We start from the raw sequence: 18,115 nt of genomic DNA, 5'->3' as shown, positions 1-18,115 counted from the left end.
GGTCAGATGATGGAAGGCCTCACAAGCCAACCAGAGAAGGAAAAACTCCATCCAGTGCCTGGTCGGGAGCCTTGGGAGGGTGTGAGGTATGTGACTTGATCATATTGATTTGATTCTAGGAAGAGCATTTTGGTGCTGTGTAGAAGAGACAAGAGAGATGTGGAAATAGCAGTTAAGAGGCCAGTTTTATAATCCAGTTCAAAAGGGCCTGGCCTCGCTGTGGCTTTAGGATCCGAACAACTTGTAGAGAGAAAAAACCCAGCATGGCTAAGAGAGGTGTCTGCATGTGCACCCAGACTGCTTGCAGATCTTCTCACTAGGCCCTAGGAGGCTGGTGTCTTAAGTCTGCCTATGATAACTTCTGGCTCCTTGGTTGCCCTCTTTAATTCTCATGTCCTTCACCCACAATACCTGCTAGAATGCTATTTTGAAGACCATACCTGACCTCTCCTGTTACCTTCTCCATGGCTAAGTTGCACAGAACATCTCTATTTTACATCTTATCTTTGTTATGTCCCTTTGTAAAAAGTATTCCCAACAGTTTTAATTATGTTTGAAAACTATAATGTCCGAGTCTTTTCTTTTTTTTTAAGTTTTAATTCGTTACTTTATTTTGAAGAAAAAGTTATCGTATACTTTGGGAAGCTTATGGTGAACATGCTCCATCTCAAGATACTTGTGAACGCTGGTTTAAACACTTTAAAAGTGATGATTTCGTTGTGAAAGACAAACAATGTCCAGGTCAACCGAAAAAGTTTGAAGACCAACAATTACAAGCATTATTAGATGAAGATGCATGTCAAACTCAAAAACAACTTGCAGAAAGATTAAACGTTGCTCAGCAAACAATTTCCTATCATTTACAAGCAATGGGAAAGATTTTAAAGGAAGGAAAATGGGTGCCACACCAACTGAACGAAAGACAAATGGAAAACGGAAAAGTCATCAGTAAAATGTTACTTCCACAGCATGAAAGAAAGTCTTTTTTGCATCGAATTGTGACTGGCGATGAAAAGTGGGTTTGAGAATCTCAAATGCACAAAATCATGGCTTGATCCAGGACAACCATCAACATTGACTGCAAGGCCAAATCGCTTTGGAAAGAAGACAATGCTCTGTGTTTGGTGGGATCAGGAAGGTGTGGTGTATTATGAGCTTCTAAAACCAGGTGAAATCGTTAATACTGATTGCTACCGACAACAAATAATCAGTTTGAACCACACTCTGATCATGAAATGACCAGAAAGTTTCAGAAGACACGGAAAAGTGATTTTGCTTCATGATAACACACCATCACACACTTCAAAACCAGTTAAAGACACGTTAAAAGATCCTGCCTGGGAAGTATTAACCCACCCACTGTATTCACCACCTTGCTCCTTCAGATTAATCCTTGTTCCGATTGATGGTACACGCACTTTCTAAGCAGCACTGTCCGAGTCTTTTCTTAGAAAGACTGTTAAATAATACTTACTGCTCATAATTGCCTTTCATAGTCTTTTGATGTGACATAGAAATTTAAAAAAAATAGCTTCTTTCAGTTCTGCCTACAGTAATTGATATAGATGGACTTGCTGGAAGTGGTTTCTTTAAGTGGGAAAGTAGAATGAATGTAGGAAATTTGTGGGAATACTATGATGCCGGCATGCCAGGACCTCAGCATTGTTTAGCCGGGCCTTTGATGGGCTAGGGCCATTCACCCCTTTATCCCTTTCTTGCCCCGTGCTGGGGGTGGAGGTGAAGTCTGTGTGTGTATGAGGAGAGGACCTCAGGGAGAGAATCAGTTCTGAGGGAGTGTGGGTGCATGTGGGGTGTGGTTTATGAGTTCTCATGTGAGAATGAGTGAGGAAGAGGAATGGAGTGAGCTGAAGAGGGCCAGGGAGGAAGAATAGGAGTGGGCGTGGGAGTGGGAAAGGGTGTGGCTTAGGTAGCATTTGACCAAGAGGTCCAGGAGATGCCAGAACTCATCCCTGGTCCCCCAGCTGCTGGATCTGTGGGTGACAGACTAATTCCAAGCCCTACTGCCTGGAGGGGTAGATGATGCCACCTGCTCTGGTTTTGCTCAGGGCCCAGGTGGCTCAGCAGTGATTGCAGCTGGGAGGCAGAGGCAAGCATGACTGGGCTGGTCACATTGTTTAGTTGCTTTGTTAATATAAGCCTAATTAAGCAAACAATTACGGAAAACATGACCAAGTGTAATTACGAAGTATTTATTGACCAGTAGTATATCACATGCTATTGTTTTTCTTTTATTTGCTTTCATCCACGTGGCAGAAAATGGGATTGCTGATTACTCCCACAGTTTTTTGTCACAGGTCCAGCTACTTGGGAAGAGACTAGTTTCCCTTTCCAGATTCCTGGAGAAGGAACTTGGGGTCAGCTGGGGTCAGATACTCACTTGGGACTAATCCTCGTGGGCCAAGGCCTATTGGACCTGAGGTGGACATGGCTGCTGGAAGCCCACTTCTGTGCCCAGAGAAGGAAGCTGTGGCAAACTGGGAAGGCAACCCAGCAGATGTCCACATCATTTTCATTCCATTTCATAGGCTGTCCTCTTCCTTTATGCCATTTTATGTTTCTTACTGTCCATGTCAGTGTAACCCCCCTCTTTCAAACCTGACTCAAACTCTCTCCTTTTCCATGTGTGTTGAGCCTGTTTCACTCCTTCTGCCTCAAAATGTATACACTGTTGATACTATGTTTATTTGCTTTCTAGCCTGTAATTTTCTGTGTGTATTTTATATTTCCAAATAAAGATAAAAGACAAAGATCTTAAAGGTTAAGTTTTTGTGCCTTCCAGGGAATCTAAATGGATAGGAAAAAAAAAAAAAAAAGCAAAATACCCACTCCACTCTATGTCAGTTCCACCAACAAAAGCAGGATTTGAATCTAGGAGACCTGAGGCTACCTTTATCTTCTCAGCAAACATAAGAAGTATTCCTTTTAAAACATAGCTGAGCAACCCAAGAAGAGATGATGGGCACAGAGGCTTAAGGGGTTAAGAAACTGAGTGTCCACGTTTTGAGTACAAGTTTATGTGTCTATGCCAAGACTAAGAAAATGATGTATAAGAAGTTTCTGAAAGTGATAAGGTAGATTTTTCCCAATGAAATAGCAGGAATATATATGTTGTGATCTAAATGCCACAGCTCTTTGCATTAATATAGAACTTAATGTCTCATTTTGTACAGAAACATCTACTTTCATGCAGAAATCAAGCATATTTCCAGAGCCCAGGGTGAAATGAGCATCTCAGGGGTTTACATGAGTAAGATTACTAGAATCTCTGCATAATCCTGGAGTGTGTGTGTGTCTCTATTAATAACTGGATTGATTTTTCCAATAGCCCCATGAAGGGAACTTTAGAGCAAATTAAATTTAAATAAATACCCAAGTATAGTGGTTGCATTTCATACCCACCACACAAGGCAAGTGCAAATGTTTTAAAATACAACAACAAAAGTGGAGCCAGGAAGTGAAACTTAATATGATTGTTCCAGAATATTCCAAATCCAGAATTTATTTCAAAAGCATACAATTTTCACTTCACAGCACTACATGCTTATTGCTTACTTGATGTATTGTGTTTATGTTACTTTAAGTTATTTGTGCTTATAATGCTTTTTTATATTACTGTAAATTATTATTCTAACTTTAAATTCTTGAATCAGTGAATAAGAATACCTCTTGTTTTGGAAGTGTAGACTACTGGAATGAAATCCATTAAATAAGTCATCTTCTCATTTGAAAAAAAAAAAAAAAAAGATCTTGTGCCTTCTCAGTTAATGCTAAATTTTATTTCTTGAAAAAGTAACTTCCCATCTTTACTCTTCAACACACATATTCCTGAGCAGCTAAGGGGTAGCCGCCCACTCCAACAACATTGTTAAGGCATCAACTTCCTCCCTGTTCTGCTTGCCTCTTTGCTCCAAAAAGCCTCTGTCAAGCCCTTCCTAAAATCTTCCTCCTGGAGCTGCACCGTTTCCCCGCTCTCCTGCCTCCCTGATGGCTTCCCCTCAGGCTGCTTTACAGGCGCTCTTCCTTCTCCAGGAGGCCCACCTCCTTCGAGCTGCAGGTGAACTTGACTGTACTTCTGCGCTCTAGCCTGAGCTGCCAGACCACTGAAACTCATAGACCCGGGACTCCTACCACCCTGGCACTCGGCTTCTCTGTGACAGTCCCTTTCTCATTGTCGTAATTGTTCAGGCTCAGGACTTCATTGCTTGGGGATGTGGTTGGGTAAGAATTCCACCCTCCCCAGCTTGCCTGGGCATGTGCTCACACTCCCTGACTGCCAGGTCCTGTCAGTCTTTACCCCTGGAATGCTTTGCTTTCAAACGGCCCTGCCCGAGTCCACACTTTCATTCCCTCTTCTCTGAACTATTACACTACCTCCCTTAATTAGTCTGCTGGCCTCCATTCTCTTATCACACCTGCCCTTCTCCAAAATGACCTCCAGAGCCAGGCACCAGAGCACAGGTCTGATAATATGCCCTCCTCACTGCCCTTGTCTAAGAAAGTGCCCGTGTAGCGTGACATTTGGGCCCCTTTAGAGTGATAACACAGCCACTTACTGTGCGCTCATTCTAGTCACACTTTATTTGAACCGCACAACAGTCTTACAGGGTAGGTAGCAGTTCGTTCATTTTATAGACGAGGGCTACTCAGAGCTGAGGCTGGCCTGCCCTAAACCTTGGACTCTGTGCTCTGTCAGGGGCCCTTTACATCTTAGTCTCCACTCTTCTCTCATCCTGGGAAGGGGTGTCTCTTCTTCCCAGTCATCCGTAAGGCTTAGCCAAGGGAGACTGCCCCTCCATGCTGCCTTCCCCAAGAGCCAGTCATTGACCTCGCATTCTCTTCAGTTGTAACTTGGAGCTCTTTTCTGGACGTTTAGTCATTCTGCCTCGGTTCATGTTGTGATTGGTTCTTTGCACCCTGCCCCCTTGGATTATTCACTCTTTTGGGACATCAGGGGTGTCTCTCCTCACTTGCTTGTGCATCCCTTCTAGCATGCCTGTGCTCTGTACGTCATAGGACACAGAAAGGCTGAAATTACTCAAAGGGAATTTTCCCAAAAGTAAAATGAATAGTGCCTTATGGTTCTTCATAACACAATGTAGTTCTTTTGTTGGCACGAGGCTCTTTTATATCTGTGCTTACTCTTCTCAAACACAACTTGGAGGTTAATGTATAGTATCCCAGGTTTTTGTGGTTAAATCCAGTTTAGAAGCACTCCCCCAAGCCCATTCATTTTGTATTTGATGCAGTTCCTCAGTGTATCCCTGGGCTCTCAGATTCCAGGAGCAGGCATGGGCATGCTTAGTAAAGACACCTGGGGAAGTAAAGACAGGACTTGTGATCATGTAGTTAGGCCTCCCAGGAGGGTAAAAACTCATGCCCAAGCAGGCCTCAGGGGAACTGGAATATAGTTGGGAACAGGAAGGTCATTGACATCATATTGACACACTCCACTTAATGGGGTGTCTGTGCCCCTGGGCCGCTGGCACAGCAGCTTCCCATCCAGCGCTCACTGTCCAGCCGGTTTGGTCACTCAGCTCCTCTCAGGCTCAGCTTCTTTGTGTGTCTTGGGGCACCTTCCCTAAGAGGGGAGCTTTGGCAGTGTCTCCTTGCCCATTGTTGGCCAGAGCTCTCTTTCCGGCCCCCCCTATAGACTACCAGTCTGGTGATCAAGTGCCATAGAAGAGGATGTGGCTACCTATTTGGGAGGAACTGCTGAGAGCCACTTCTCTCAACAGGGTGCTGGGCGGGTGTCAGCAAATACAATTTTGAAATCTAACCTTTATTATTTTTATCAAATCTTAGTAAAGAGTCTGTCATTGAAATGTGATCCCTCAAATTTGCAATAATAAAAATACGGTTTTTAATAACTATTTTGCAACCCATAGTCTGTATTATATATATCCAATTCTACTGCCAACTCCCTGCTCTGTATTCTTTTTTTGTATTATTTTCTTTTTTTCCATGGATTATTATGAATTATTTTTTTAAAGGAATGAAGAATTGATTTATTTTATTTTTTTAGAAATTTCGGGATTTCTTTAATCAAAATGAAACCAGCGACCCAACCAGGGATACATGTGTGATCCTTACAGTGGAAGGGCGGACATTTCCTGTGGATATCTTTTACCTACAAAGGTTTGCTGATACTTGCTTTCTTAATGATGGTGCCTAGAAAGCTAGGCCTGTACTGTGGAATGAGAAGCAACTGCATGTCTTCCGAGGGTGATATGCCAGGCTGGTGAGGAGGGGTATACTCTGTCTCCTGTCATTATTTTGTATCTCCAGTCATTGATAGGATATTCTGGTACCCTGCTCAATATCACTACCAAATTTAGTTTAAACTCTTGACACTAATGTGCAAGTTTTGATGAATCTAGTTAGTAGCTCAGTAGGAAAGAGCAAAGTGGTAACAAGGTTAGGGGAAGGACAGTTTGATAATTTTTAGAACTGAGGTTTACCAGACGGCTGTCGTTTTCACTCATATATCTTTAAATCATTTGGTTCTCAGCTCCCTACATCCTAGCAAAAGGCCTGGTTGACAATTTTGGGAGGAGCCCTCTTGGACAGGAAGGGGGTCATCCTAATTCCTATACTGCGTCACTGGACAGACTGATAGTGGCTGATAAATACAGAGAGTTGGGGGCTTGACTTCTGAATTGTTTTGGCTGGACAGCGCGTGCACCCATCAGCTCCGTCTATCCCTCAGACATGCTGCCAGTAGTCAGGAGGGAAAATGGAAAGAGTGGGACTTAGCACTAGGAATAGCCCTCTGTTTTCACTGGCCAGACATCTTTGCATGCTAAAGATAGCCCATCAATTTGCATAGGTTTATTGTTTTTATTTCTGTGCAAATAAAGCAAAAAAATCATAGTTGACATGTAATTATGAATTATTCTTAAATGTTGCATTTAAAAAAAAGGAAAAAGTGAATACTTATTTTATTTATTCACATACTGATTACTGCTGGGCAGGCCCAAACTAACTTGCATGAGATTCTGCTGCCAGATTTACCAGGGTAATGGATCTATAACTATGTGTATTGTAGTGATGAGTTTCACTCATATATCTTTTCAGTCCTGTTCCAGATTACATCAAATCAACTGTAGAAACTGTGATGAAAATTCACCAGACAGAGGGAGATGGAGACATCTTAGCATTTCTTACTGGCCAGGTAATTCCAATGGACCTTTTCTCTGTAATGAACAGACATGTTAAGGCAGCACCAGAATTAATACAGAAGGCTGTTACTTTGCTTAGCTGTTTATTTTATGTTTTATTATATTTTGTGGTTACTTAATTGCAAAAAAAAAAATTGTTTGGTTTGATGTCTTTCATCTACTGACTACATAGTCAGAGAGTCATTGGCTCCTGCCTGTTCTGTCTGCAGAGGGTCAAATGTATTTGAAATTTATTAGTTGATTCCAAAGTATATTACACATTCATTCCATAAGCTGTTTACTAAAATTGAATATTGCATCGGGTGCATTTGTGTGTGCAGGTTGCTGCTGCAGGCTTCTTTTCCAGTGATACCTTTACAGTTTACCCTGGGGGTGCTAAGTGGGCACATCACTGGAAAGACAATTGAACAAGCCCAAGTGCTCACTCAGGGTTGTAACACTGTTCAGAACTACCCTCCAGCTAGAATCTTTTTCACTGTTGAGCATTTTCCACAGTTCAGTAATCTTTTCTTGAAATGCGTATAGCAATTTTATCTGCCACAGCTTGTTCATATGTATGCATTGCTTTGTTTGTCACAGTACCTCAAAGTTGAGTTAAATAATCGTCATTGTTTATTAATCTGACAGTTGCAAATTTTCACTCCACGGGCACCATTGTTGGGTAGCATTTAATTAAATACCACCCCAGAGTAGAATGTGATCACACTGGAGTCATGAATCTGACCATAGTTAAAATCCTGATCCCAACTTTTGTATCTTTCATATGAAAAAGTGACATGCTTCAACTTGAAATTGATCTTGGTTTCTTTGGTTCCTGGTTTGATGTTTTAGGAAGAGGTAGAAACTGTTGTGTCTATGCTGATCGAGCAGGCTCGAGCACTAGGTCGGACTGGGATGAAGAGACACCTCCGGATCCTCCCCATGTATGCAGGACTGCCTTCCTTTGAGCAAATGAAAGTGTTTGAAAGGGTGTCCCGCAGTGTCCGAAAGGTGAGACTAACCCGATGACCAAGGGTGTTTGCAGACATCTAGAATCATTTGGGGGGCCCTTTGCTGCCCATTGGAAAGAATTTTTTTTTTTTTTTACATTGAAGTGAAACTTGTTATACAGGCAGGTTTCTTTAAGAGCTCCATGTTTCTGTGCAGTATTTTGAAAAGCACACAATAAATAATGTGTTCCAAAGATTTCTGAACCTGCCCCACAGAAGGGTCACTCTGACAGTAATTATCAGAGCAGGTGACTTCTCCTTATCTCTTTCCTGCCTGCCTAATATTTCCCCATGACACAACACTACCTTAGCTTGCAGGACTGTGTTGGTGGATTGTGATCAGTGGGAACAATAGATCTATTACTACTAGTGGTTCCTAAGCCATTGGTTTGAAGCATCATTTTGCCTGTAGTGCCAGGTTTAAGTTAATTAATTTAAGGTGTGGCTTAAAAATATTTAGCATTGAAATTGGGGTGGGGAAGGGTGTGGTGGGAAGCATTGGTTTGAAGGAGCCAGCAGGCAGCCATCTGCTTCCTGCTCATTGTCCTCCTGGGCCTTACCCCATTTCCCTTCCATTGGATGAGGAAGACCCAGGACTGGCCTGAAGTGGCTTGTAGTAGCTACTTATCAGCAGGTGACAGAATACAGTAAGTGGGGGATGGTCTGACAATCCGCTCCTAATTTGGACCACTTGGAAGAATGTGCTCAGCCTTCCGGCCACTGGGAGTGAGCTTCCGGCCACTGGGAGGGAGCAGCTGGAATCTTCCCAGTGAAATGTGAACTGTGGCCAACCAGTCAGGAGGCAGTGGTTCTGTTCCTGAGTCACTGTGCTCTGGGATGAATTACTCAACCTCAAGGCCAGGTTTTCTCAGCTGTAAAACATAAATAATAATGACTTTTAGACAGATGGTTTTATAGCATATGTCTACTATGTAAAAATGATAGGAAGATTTTTATGAAATGATAGATATAAAAGTGCCTTTAGAAAGTTCTAAGTGCTACCCCTGCTGCTTCAAATCCTTCAGGGGCAGCTCCAGTGCACTTGGAATAAAATGCAAACAGCTCACAGTCTCCCAGAGACTGTGCATGAGCTGTCCTTGCCTCCCTCCAGCTTCATCTTGTACTTACTCTGTACTCTGGCCGCACTGGCTGTTTCTCCTTTCTTTCAATTGTTTCTTCTGCCTGGATCTCCAGGGTTGGCTGCTTCTTGTTACTCACGTCTCAGCTCAAAATCATCTTTTAGAGAGATTTTCTCTGGCCATCCAATCTAAAATAGCACAGCCCATTATTATAATCTATCTAATAATAGAGGAATATGCAAATTAGCCAGGATGCCATAACGTCATGACCGAACAGCAGGGACCTGAGGCTGCATGGTGCCTGGCTGGGTGAGGGACCTCAGGCTATGCCCCCCTGCCCCATGGGGCTTGACGGGGGACCTCAGGCTGCGCCCCCTGCCCTGACGCCGGGCTGGGAGACCTCAGGCCATGCTTCCCGCCCCAGCACCGGGCCAGGGCACCTCAGGCTGCGCCTCCTGCCTGGCGGGGATTGACGGGGGACCTCAGGCTGTGACCCCGTCCCCGGCGCCAGGCTGGGGAACCTGAGGCTGCACCCCCCTTGATAGGGGACCTCAGGCTGTGCTGCCAGCGCCGGGTTGGAGGACATCATGCCGCGCCCCCTGCCTGGCAGGACTTGACAGGGGACCTCAGGCCGCGCCCCCCCCCCCCAACCTGGCAGGACTTGATGGGGGACCTCAGGCCATGTCCCCCACCCTGGTGGGGCTTGACAGGGGACCTGAGATTGTGACCCCACCCGCGCTGGGCTGGGGGACCTGAGGCTGCGCCCCCTGCCCGGAGAGGCTTGATGGGGGTGGTGCTGGCTGGGTCTGGGTCTCCTGTGTTTTCGAAATGCATGCAGGTTGTGGGTAAGGACTTGACTCTAGGTCCCACGGCGTGCCCCAGACTCTGACAGGAGGGAGATTTTCATATACATTTTACTAATTTTCTCTCATTTCTGACACTTCTATTATAGAGAAAGGGCAAATAGCACTATTAAAATATTTCCTCTAATTAATTCCCTTTTAATGTGCACGAATTTCGTGCACCTGGCCACTAGTATATAATAAACACCTTAAATACTGTGTAATGTTATATTCTTACTCTGTTGTATTTTCTTTCTCACACTAGACTCTGGGAGAGCAGGGGTATTGTATTCTCTTTCTTGTTCATCATACATCCCCAGCACCTTGCATAGTGCCTGGCAAAGCACAAACTCTCAGAAAATAGCTAGAATGTGAGTGAATAAATGGGTTTTACATGTACAGGGTGGTGATTTATCTTAGTTGTACAAAAGGCAAAAACTAATGTTTGTTGAGTATTTAGTATGGGCCAAATACCAGGATTAGAGCCCAGCACTGGGAAGGGGGTAAATATTATGTTGGTGAGGAACCATGCTCAGGAGGTTAATTAACTTATCTAAAATCACATGCTCTGGAAGAATTCACACCCAGGGCACCCTGACCCTAAAACTTATGCTTTTGCAGTATACCAAACTAAATAGTTTATTAAAAGTGAAAAGAACCAAATAACTTTTATTTTTACTCTTCGTTCTGTGGGGAACTTAGGTGATAGTGGCCACCAATGTGGCAGAAACCTCCATTACAATCAGTGGGGTTGTGTATGTGATCGACTGTGGTTTCATGAAACTCCGAGCCTACAATCCCAGGACAGCTATCGAGTGCTTGGTAGTGGTCCCAGTGTCCCAGGCATCAGCCAACCAGCGAGCAGGACGTGGTGGCCGTAGCCGCTCCGGAAAATGTTATCGTCTTTATACAGGTTAGTGTGGCTTTCTTTTAAGGGTTTTTTATTTCTGTCAGCCTCGACATTGGAGAGTATTATATTTACCCTCAATGGGCAAGACTTCACACAAAAGCCAGCCCTCCCTCACATGTCCTTCTGTAACCTGTCCCCCCTCCCCCACCTTGCTCCTCTAAACATAGTACTTCTTTGCTACTGGTCCCTATACGCCTACTGGTCCCTATACGTCCCTATTAGTGTACTGTTTTCTTGTTCTGAGATCCCTGAACCCCCAATGGGGGGATCCCATCTTTAGCTCTAGTCAGAGCATCTTTGCAGAGCTAAAATAGCAAGATCTATCTCACTGATAGAAAGCAAATAGTTGGTCTACTCCTGCTCTGTACTGTGCACCATGCTAGGCTCTGAAGGAGCAAAATAAATACCATCAAGACTGTTCTGGCCTTAAGGAGCCTTCTCTCCAGCTTGAAGACAGCCTTCCCTACAGACAGTGATGGCCCAGAGCTGCTCTTTCTCTCTCTGCACTTCTCTTGTGTGAGGGATGGTGCTAAGATTTCTCTCAATTGTCCAGACTTGATTTTCACATCATTTTCAATTCCCTTCTCTGTCCAATATCCACTTGCAGTCACTTACCAGATATCTTCTTTCCTTTTTGGTTACTGTTGCCCTTGTTCAGTCCTTGACACCATTCTTTCTTTTAGCAAATGTTTACAGAGCCAGGTGCGGTGCCAGGGTTTGGAGATCTAGGGCTAGGTGAGACATGGTTTTGGCCACGTGTGGTCATTGACAGCCTGGTGATGGAGGCAGACACACAAACAGATTGACATGTTGTGTGAGAGGGTTGCCATAAAGGAATGAGCCTTGGAAGCAGAGAGCAGAGAGTTATCCTGTTGGGGAGGACTTCAAAATTGAGTATTTGGGCCTGATTTTATTGACAGCCCAGTAGTTATCCACTGAAGGGCTAGCAGTGGAGATTAGATTTCAGCTTACCCAGCAGAGGGAGTGGAATGCACAAGTACGTGGGCGGGGAAGAAGGGGGGAAAAGAGTAGTCGGGAGGGAGGGAAACGCAGAATCTGAGGCCAGAGATGTAGGGTCTTCCACCCCTGAAGGCACTAAGAAGGAATGGTTAGAGTGGGAAGAGGGAAACCAAGGCAGTAAAAGGCATCCTGAAATTTAGGGGAGGAGAAAGTTTCAAGCTACTTAAAAAAATGGTTTTTGAGGGGAAATTTACATATTATAAAATTAACTATTTTAAACTGAACAATTCAGTGGCATTTACAATGTGTAACCACCACCTCTATCTAGTTTCAAAACATTTCCATCTCTTTAAAGTAAAACCCTTATTCATTAAGTAGTTTCCCTCCATTCCTCCCTCCCCCTAGCCTCTGGCAACCACCAATCTTTGTTTTGTCGCTATAGATATATCTGTTGGATATTTCAAATAAAAGAGATCATACAATATGTGACTTTTTGTGTCTGGCTTTTTTCATGTAGCATAATGTTTTCCAGGTTCATCTATGTTGTATCAGTACTTCATTCTTTTTTATAGCTGAACTAGAGGCCCAGTGCACGAATTTGTGCACTGGTGGGATCCCTCGGCCTGGCCTGCACCCTCTTGCAATCTGGGACCCCTCGGGGGATGTTGGACTGCCAGTTTTGCCTTGATCCCTGCAGGCCAGGCTGAAGGACCCCTCTGGTGCACAAATCCATGCACCGGGCCTCTAGTATGCATATAAGATCTTTGGTTAATCTCTTCCTGCCCTCTCCCCTCCCCTCTTCCCTCTGAGATTCATCAGTCTGTTCCATGTTTCCATGCCTGTGCATTGAGCGTCTGCCCCCTGGTAGTCAATGCTCGTCATAGCTAATGGTCAGCAGGTCACTTGGGCTTTTATATATATATAGATAAGACCTAACTGGTTTGGCTCAGTGAATAGAGCTTCAGCCTGCAGACTGAAGGGTCCTGGGTTCGATTCTGGTCAAGGGCACATGTCCAGGTTGCAGGTTCGATCCCCAGTAGGGGGCGTGCAGAAGGCAGCCAATCAATGATTCTCTCTCATCATTGATATTTCTCTCTTTTCCTCTCCCTTCCTCTCTGAAATCAATAATATATATATATATATATATATATATATATATATATATATATATATATATATATATATAAAATATTCCACTGTGTGGATACAACACATTTTACTTATACATTCATTAGTTGATGATTGTTTCCACCTTTTGGCTATTGTGAATAATTGCTCTTATGAACGTGTGTGCATGTACTTGTTTGAGTACCTGTTTTTAGTTCTTTTGGGTATATACCTAGGAGTAGAATTGTGGGGTCATTTAATAATTCTGTGTCTTAACTTTGAAGAACTTAAGTTTTTTAAAAATTTACCTTTACTTTGAAAATATTGCAAATGTTCTTCCCCTCTACCCCCCATTGAGGAAATGGTTAACATAATGTCATGCTTCAAAGAAATCTAATAGTAGAGTACAGACTAAAGACAGGCAGGTATATTTGTCTTCCTTAGCATGCAGTTTTAGTAGAGGTGGGGTTAGGGAGGGCCCGTTGACAGTAATGGGGTGCATTGTATCCAGCCTCTAGGCGTTCTTGGCTAACATTACTAGATGAACTTTCAGAAAGCACAGCTCTGAGCTTGCTTCCTGCTCAAACCCTTAAGAGTTTCTCAGAACCTTCCACAACTTTTTCTCAGCTTATCTTCTCCTGTAATCCACCTACACTTCCCCTAAGCTGCATCACAGCTGCACTACACTCTTCCTGAACATACCTTCTGCTTTCCCACACCCACCTCTCATTCCTGTGATGCCTTTCCTTGAGCTGTTTCCTTTGCCCAACACACATATTTTCCGTATCCTCCACATCCTCTCTCAAATGGCACCTCCCTCATAAAGCAGCCTTAGTTTTCTTTCAATGGCTATGCTTCTTCCTTCCCTGAATCTCCCTTTTCCTTTGGGAGGTCCTCTCATTGGGACCTCGTCTCAGAAGTCACTGTTTCTGGTCTTGTCCCAGGCCTTTTCATATCACTGAAGCTTCTCAAAACCATTGACCTATGGCTCCTACAGCTTCTGACCCAATGTGTCACACTCAAGTCCTCAGTGGTGTTTAATTGAGTGGCACTCAACTCTTAGGAAGCACTTACTTCCTGTGAGTGTCTTCTCAGGGGGGCTGTCCTCTTATCTGATAGCGTTGCTTCTCCCTTGGTCAGCTCTGTATTTGGAAATGTGGCTATCCTACCAAAAAGCTATTCCCAAAATGCTGTTGAAACACAAAGGCGGTATCCCACTTGGAACTTCCTGCTGTTGCCTGTAATCCAGAACCTTCCAGTTAGACCCAGGCATTTGACAGTTTGTATCAGTCACTCCAGAGAATATTGGTTGTTTTCTCAGAGATGACCTTTATGAAGTTCTTCAGTGATAGGGTTGTTTTGGTTTGCTTTTTCTCTAGTTAACTGCACCTTAATGGTCTCAGTGGAAATTGGGCCATCCTGTGTGAAGGAGGGTGTGCACCGTTAAAATGTTGACTGATGTGGGAGGGTTTTGAGGGTGGAGCATTCTCTATATAACCCATAAACTTTCTGAATATGAACAAAATGGATTTAATCTCTTCCTCCCTCTTTCCCCCCATCTTTTTGTCTAGCTTTTATAAGAAGGCCTCCCAAAGCCTCTTTCCCTCCCGCCCTGTTCTCCTGCCCCTCCCATCTTGGCACCTCTGTGCCTTGTGCTTTTTCCTGTGAGAAGTCACCTTTTGTTCCTGGTGGGCAGGCATGTAAGCATTCATTAACCTATTTGGGACAGCCATTGGGATATGAGTGTGACGTATGTGCTTGGCTCATTGATTCGAAGAGTTACAATTGGACAGTTTTTGCTCTTCATAAGATTTGGTCATTTATTATATTCTGGTTACTGTTTTGGTAATGTATTTTGAAATTATTCTTTAGTGTTTATATGTACTGTTCTTGCCTTTCGACTTACTCTATCCCAAGCAGAGGTAATGGTAACTGGACACCAATAGTGATTCAGCAAATACTTGTTGCTTTGATTTAATATTTTGCTGACAACACATTTTAAAAAACGTATCCTAAAAATAAGAGGATAAACTTCCATAATGATATATTGTTTATAAAGATATAAATTGCTCAAGTATTTAAGTAGGATGGTCTTTCTTAAACATGAAATAACTTTATATCATAATATATGCATCTAATCGGGAATCCTAGAGCCTCTTGTTAGAGAAGGAAAACTGTTCCTTTGTCATAATGATTGCATTTGAGTGTGCCATTTGATCCCAAACAGTTCTGATTTCCTATCCTCAGAGGAAGCCTTTGACAAGTTGCCTCAGTCCACCATTCCTGAGATGCAGCGGAGCAACTTGGCACCTGTCATCCTGCAGCTGAAAGCACTGGGAATTGACAACGTCCTCAGGTTCCACTTCATGTCGGTGAGTCCTGCCTTCTGTCTGCAGCCATAGAAGGGGAATGTCAGGACATTGTTATAGGTCATGTCAGCGCACACACGCGCGCTCTCTCTCTCTCTCTCTCTCTCTCTCTCTCTCTCTCTCTCTCTCATCTTTCTTTCTCCTTTCCTTTCCTTCTCCATTTTCATTTCCTTTCTATTTAGCTCCTATGTTGTGTGCTTGCTTTATACCAGGCCTTGTGCAGGCTACAGGAGAATACAGCCAGATCAGTTCCTGTCCTTGTCCACTGGGGGAACAGAGACAAGTAATGAGTTATTACAGTGCGTGTGGCCAGTGCTGGGAGAGACAAAGGCAGGCCCCCCAGCCCAGTTAGTCATGCCTGTGGTGAGATGTGAAACTCATGGGATTTCACCAGCTCGGGAGGGGCAGCGAGATGTAGGACAGTGAGCATGTTTTAGGCTTGCATGTGAGAGTATCACGATTGGGGGAGCCAAGAGGGCTTTGGTAGAGCTGCAGGGAAGGGTCTTGTGGCTGATTGCGTCTCTGCTTATTCCCCAAGGCAGGTTTCCAGGTGTGAAATTATTGGGTCAGAGAGCCATAGTCCTTTTGTAGGTCCTTGACATGTGGCCAAGTTGCTTTACAGGTATAAACTCCAGCAGCACAGGAATGCCCTACTCATTGTGCTCCTACCATACTATATTACTTTCTTTTAGAGTTTTGCTAATTTGATTGATGGTGGGGAAGGAGAAAGAAGGTAGGAAAAATACCATCTGTACCTTATTATTTTGATTTTCATAAGATAGTTTTTAAAAAATGTTTACTGTACACTTTATACTTTTATGTTGTTAAGCCATTTATCTCTTAGAATTAGTGTTTATTAGTGTTTTTCAGGAGTCCTTTAACTAATAAAAAAATTAATCTTTGTCCACAGTATTTCTTGCAAACAGTTTTTCTAGTTACTTGTATTTTATGTTTTTAAGTTTATTATTATTTTTTAATGTGCAAACATTCTAAACATTTCCACAGTAAAGTCTTTCTGTCTTTGCCTCTATGGCTTCTGTTATTGCGCTTATGAGACTCTTCCTCATATCTAGGTCAGTTAGTTAATAAATATTCACTCATATTTTCTTCTTAAATTTTTATGATTTGAAGACTTGCATTTTAACTCTTTGTTCTGTCCCAGCTGTATTGTTAAGAGGTATAGCAGGTCTGGATTCTTGGATAATAAAATCCCTAATGTCACATAAACTAGGCAAATGAAGGAATAGAAAAATAGTACTTTTCCTCCCAAAGGAAATAATTGTGGCGAAAATGAACCCTTTGTTTATTGGTGTATACTACAAGAAATTATAAAGAAAAGATGAAAAGTAAATGCAAATTAAAAGCTATTAAAAACCCACATCTAAGATTAAAGGAAAACAACATGGCAACAGTGATAGATCAACATCTCAGTAACTACATCATTTAGGATAAATCTAATGTCCACTGAAGAAAAAAGCTAAAGGAAAGGAAACAGCACAAACAGTAAACTAATGTCAGAACATGCTCGGCTTTTCTAGAAGAGAGAGAAGTGCAAATGGAAATAATTGTAAAGTCCACTTTGAGTTAATTAAATGATCAAACACAAGGAGAGATGGTAAGAGCCAGAGCTGACCCAGTTTGGGAAAGTGGTTCCATCCCGTGTTTCAGTCCTCACGGAGGCCTTCCTGACATTATTTTATGAGCCAGAGCAAGGCCTGATATTTTCTCAGGGAAATTTTTCCTGAAAGAAAGACAAAAAAGTCCATGTATTATAATATTTACAGCATCACTTTGTATTAGATTAAAAAATATAAGTGATGAAAACCATAAACTTTAGACAACTGAGAAATGAGGAAAATACATACAAATTCATTTTCATGTAGTCCCTTCCCATTATTTCCCCCTGAAATGGTGTTTTTCACCATTGGATTTCATTATTGAAATCATAGGGTTCATATAATTTTGTATATTTTGCAGTGCTAATTACAGTAGCAAAGAACTGAAAACAACTTAGTTGCCCAGTAATAAGAAAATTGCATATTTTACAGAGTGTGTATGACCTTGTTGGAATGTTACTCAGCTCTCCCAAGTAATCACTGAAGTTCCTATGGGTACAAGAAACAATGAAAACAGAAAACCAAACAGTGAGGAAAAACAGCTAAAATTATACATACCCAGTCCTTCCAACTATGTTAAAACTGTTTGCATATGATCCCAAATCAGATGAGGCCATAGAGAAATGCTGGTAAATGTAGTAGATGTGTATTTAGGTGAAAATACTATGGCTGTGCTTTGGGGGGTGAGGGGAGAGGTTTTGTTCTTTTTTTGTTGATAGATGATAAATTCAAAGAGCAGAATTAAAAGGTGACTTGGTGAATGACTAGAAATAGGGTCAAGGATTGGAAGGACTCATAGAGGACCTCGTTAGTTTTGTTCTGCAAGTATTCAAAACCTAGTTCAGTGCTTTGCTGCTCCTGTTGTCAGCTCTCAGTAATCTCAGGGTAAAGATCCCAGAGAGGTTAGGCTCTTCCACTCAGATGCTGTGTATTTGCCTCTGTTGTCAAGTCAGATGTCAGAGGCACTGAGGAAAGGCTAGTGAGTCAATTCCATGATTGAGTCAACCATGATTTGTGGAATGCCCTCTGTGCAGTGAATTAGGT

General features: G+C 42.8%; 1 protein-coding gene across 2 annotated transcripts in view; it reads left to right on the top strand.

Annotated features, from left to right (window-relative positions):
* DHX35 (DEAH-box helicase 35) overlaps positions 1–18,115 on the top strand; it is a 66,173-nt gene that overhangs the window by 25,337 nt on the left and 22,721 nt on the right. For both annotated transcript variants that reach the window (XM_079785079.1, XM_079785078.1), the window contains exons 9-13: positions 6,044–6,156; positions 7,096–7,192; positions 8,031–8,189; positions 10,812–11,022; positions 15,334–15,458. In XM_079785079.1, the coding sequence (XP_079641205.1) occupies positions 6,044–6,156; positions 7,096–7,192; positions 8,031–8,189; positions 10,812–11,022; positions 15,334–15,458 (705 nt within the window). The remainder of the gene's footprint in view (positions 1–6,043; positions 6,157–7,095; positions 7,193–8,030; positions 8,190–10,811; positions 11,023–15,333; positions 15,459–18,115) is intronic.

The sequence above is a fragment of the Cnephaeus nilssonii genome, assembly GCF_951640355.1.
Source record: "Cnephaeus nilssonii genome assembly, chromosome: 11".
NCBI lineage: Eukaryota > Metazoa > Chordata > Mammalia > Chiroptera > Vespertilionidae > Cnephaeus > Cnephaeus nilssonii.
This window is presented reverse-complemented; position numbering and strand designations above follow the sequence as displayed.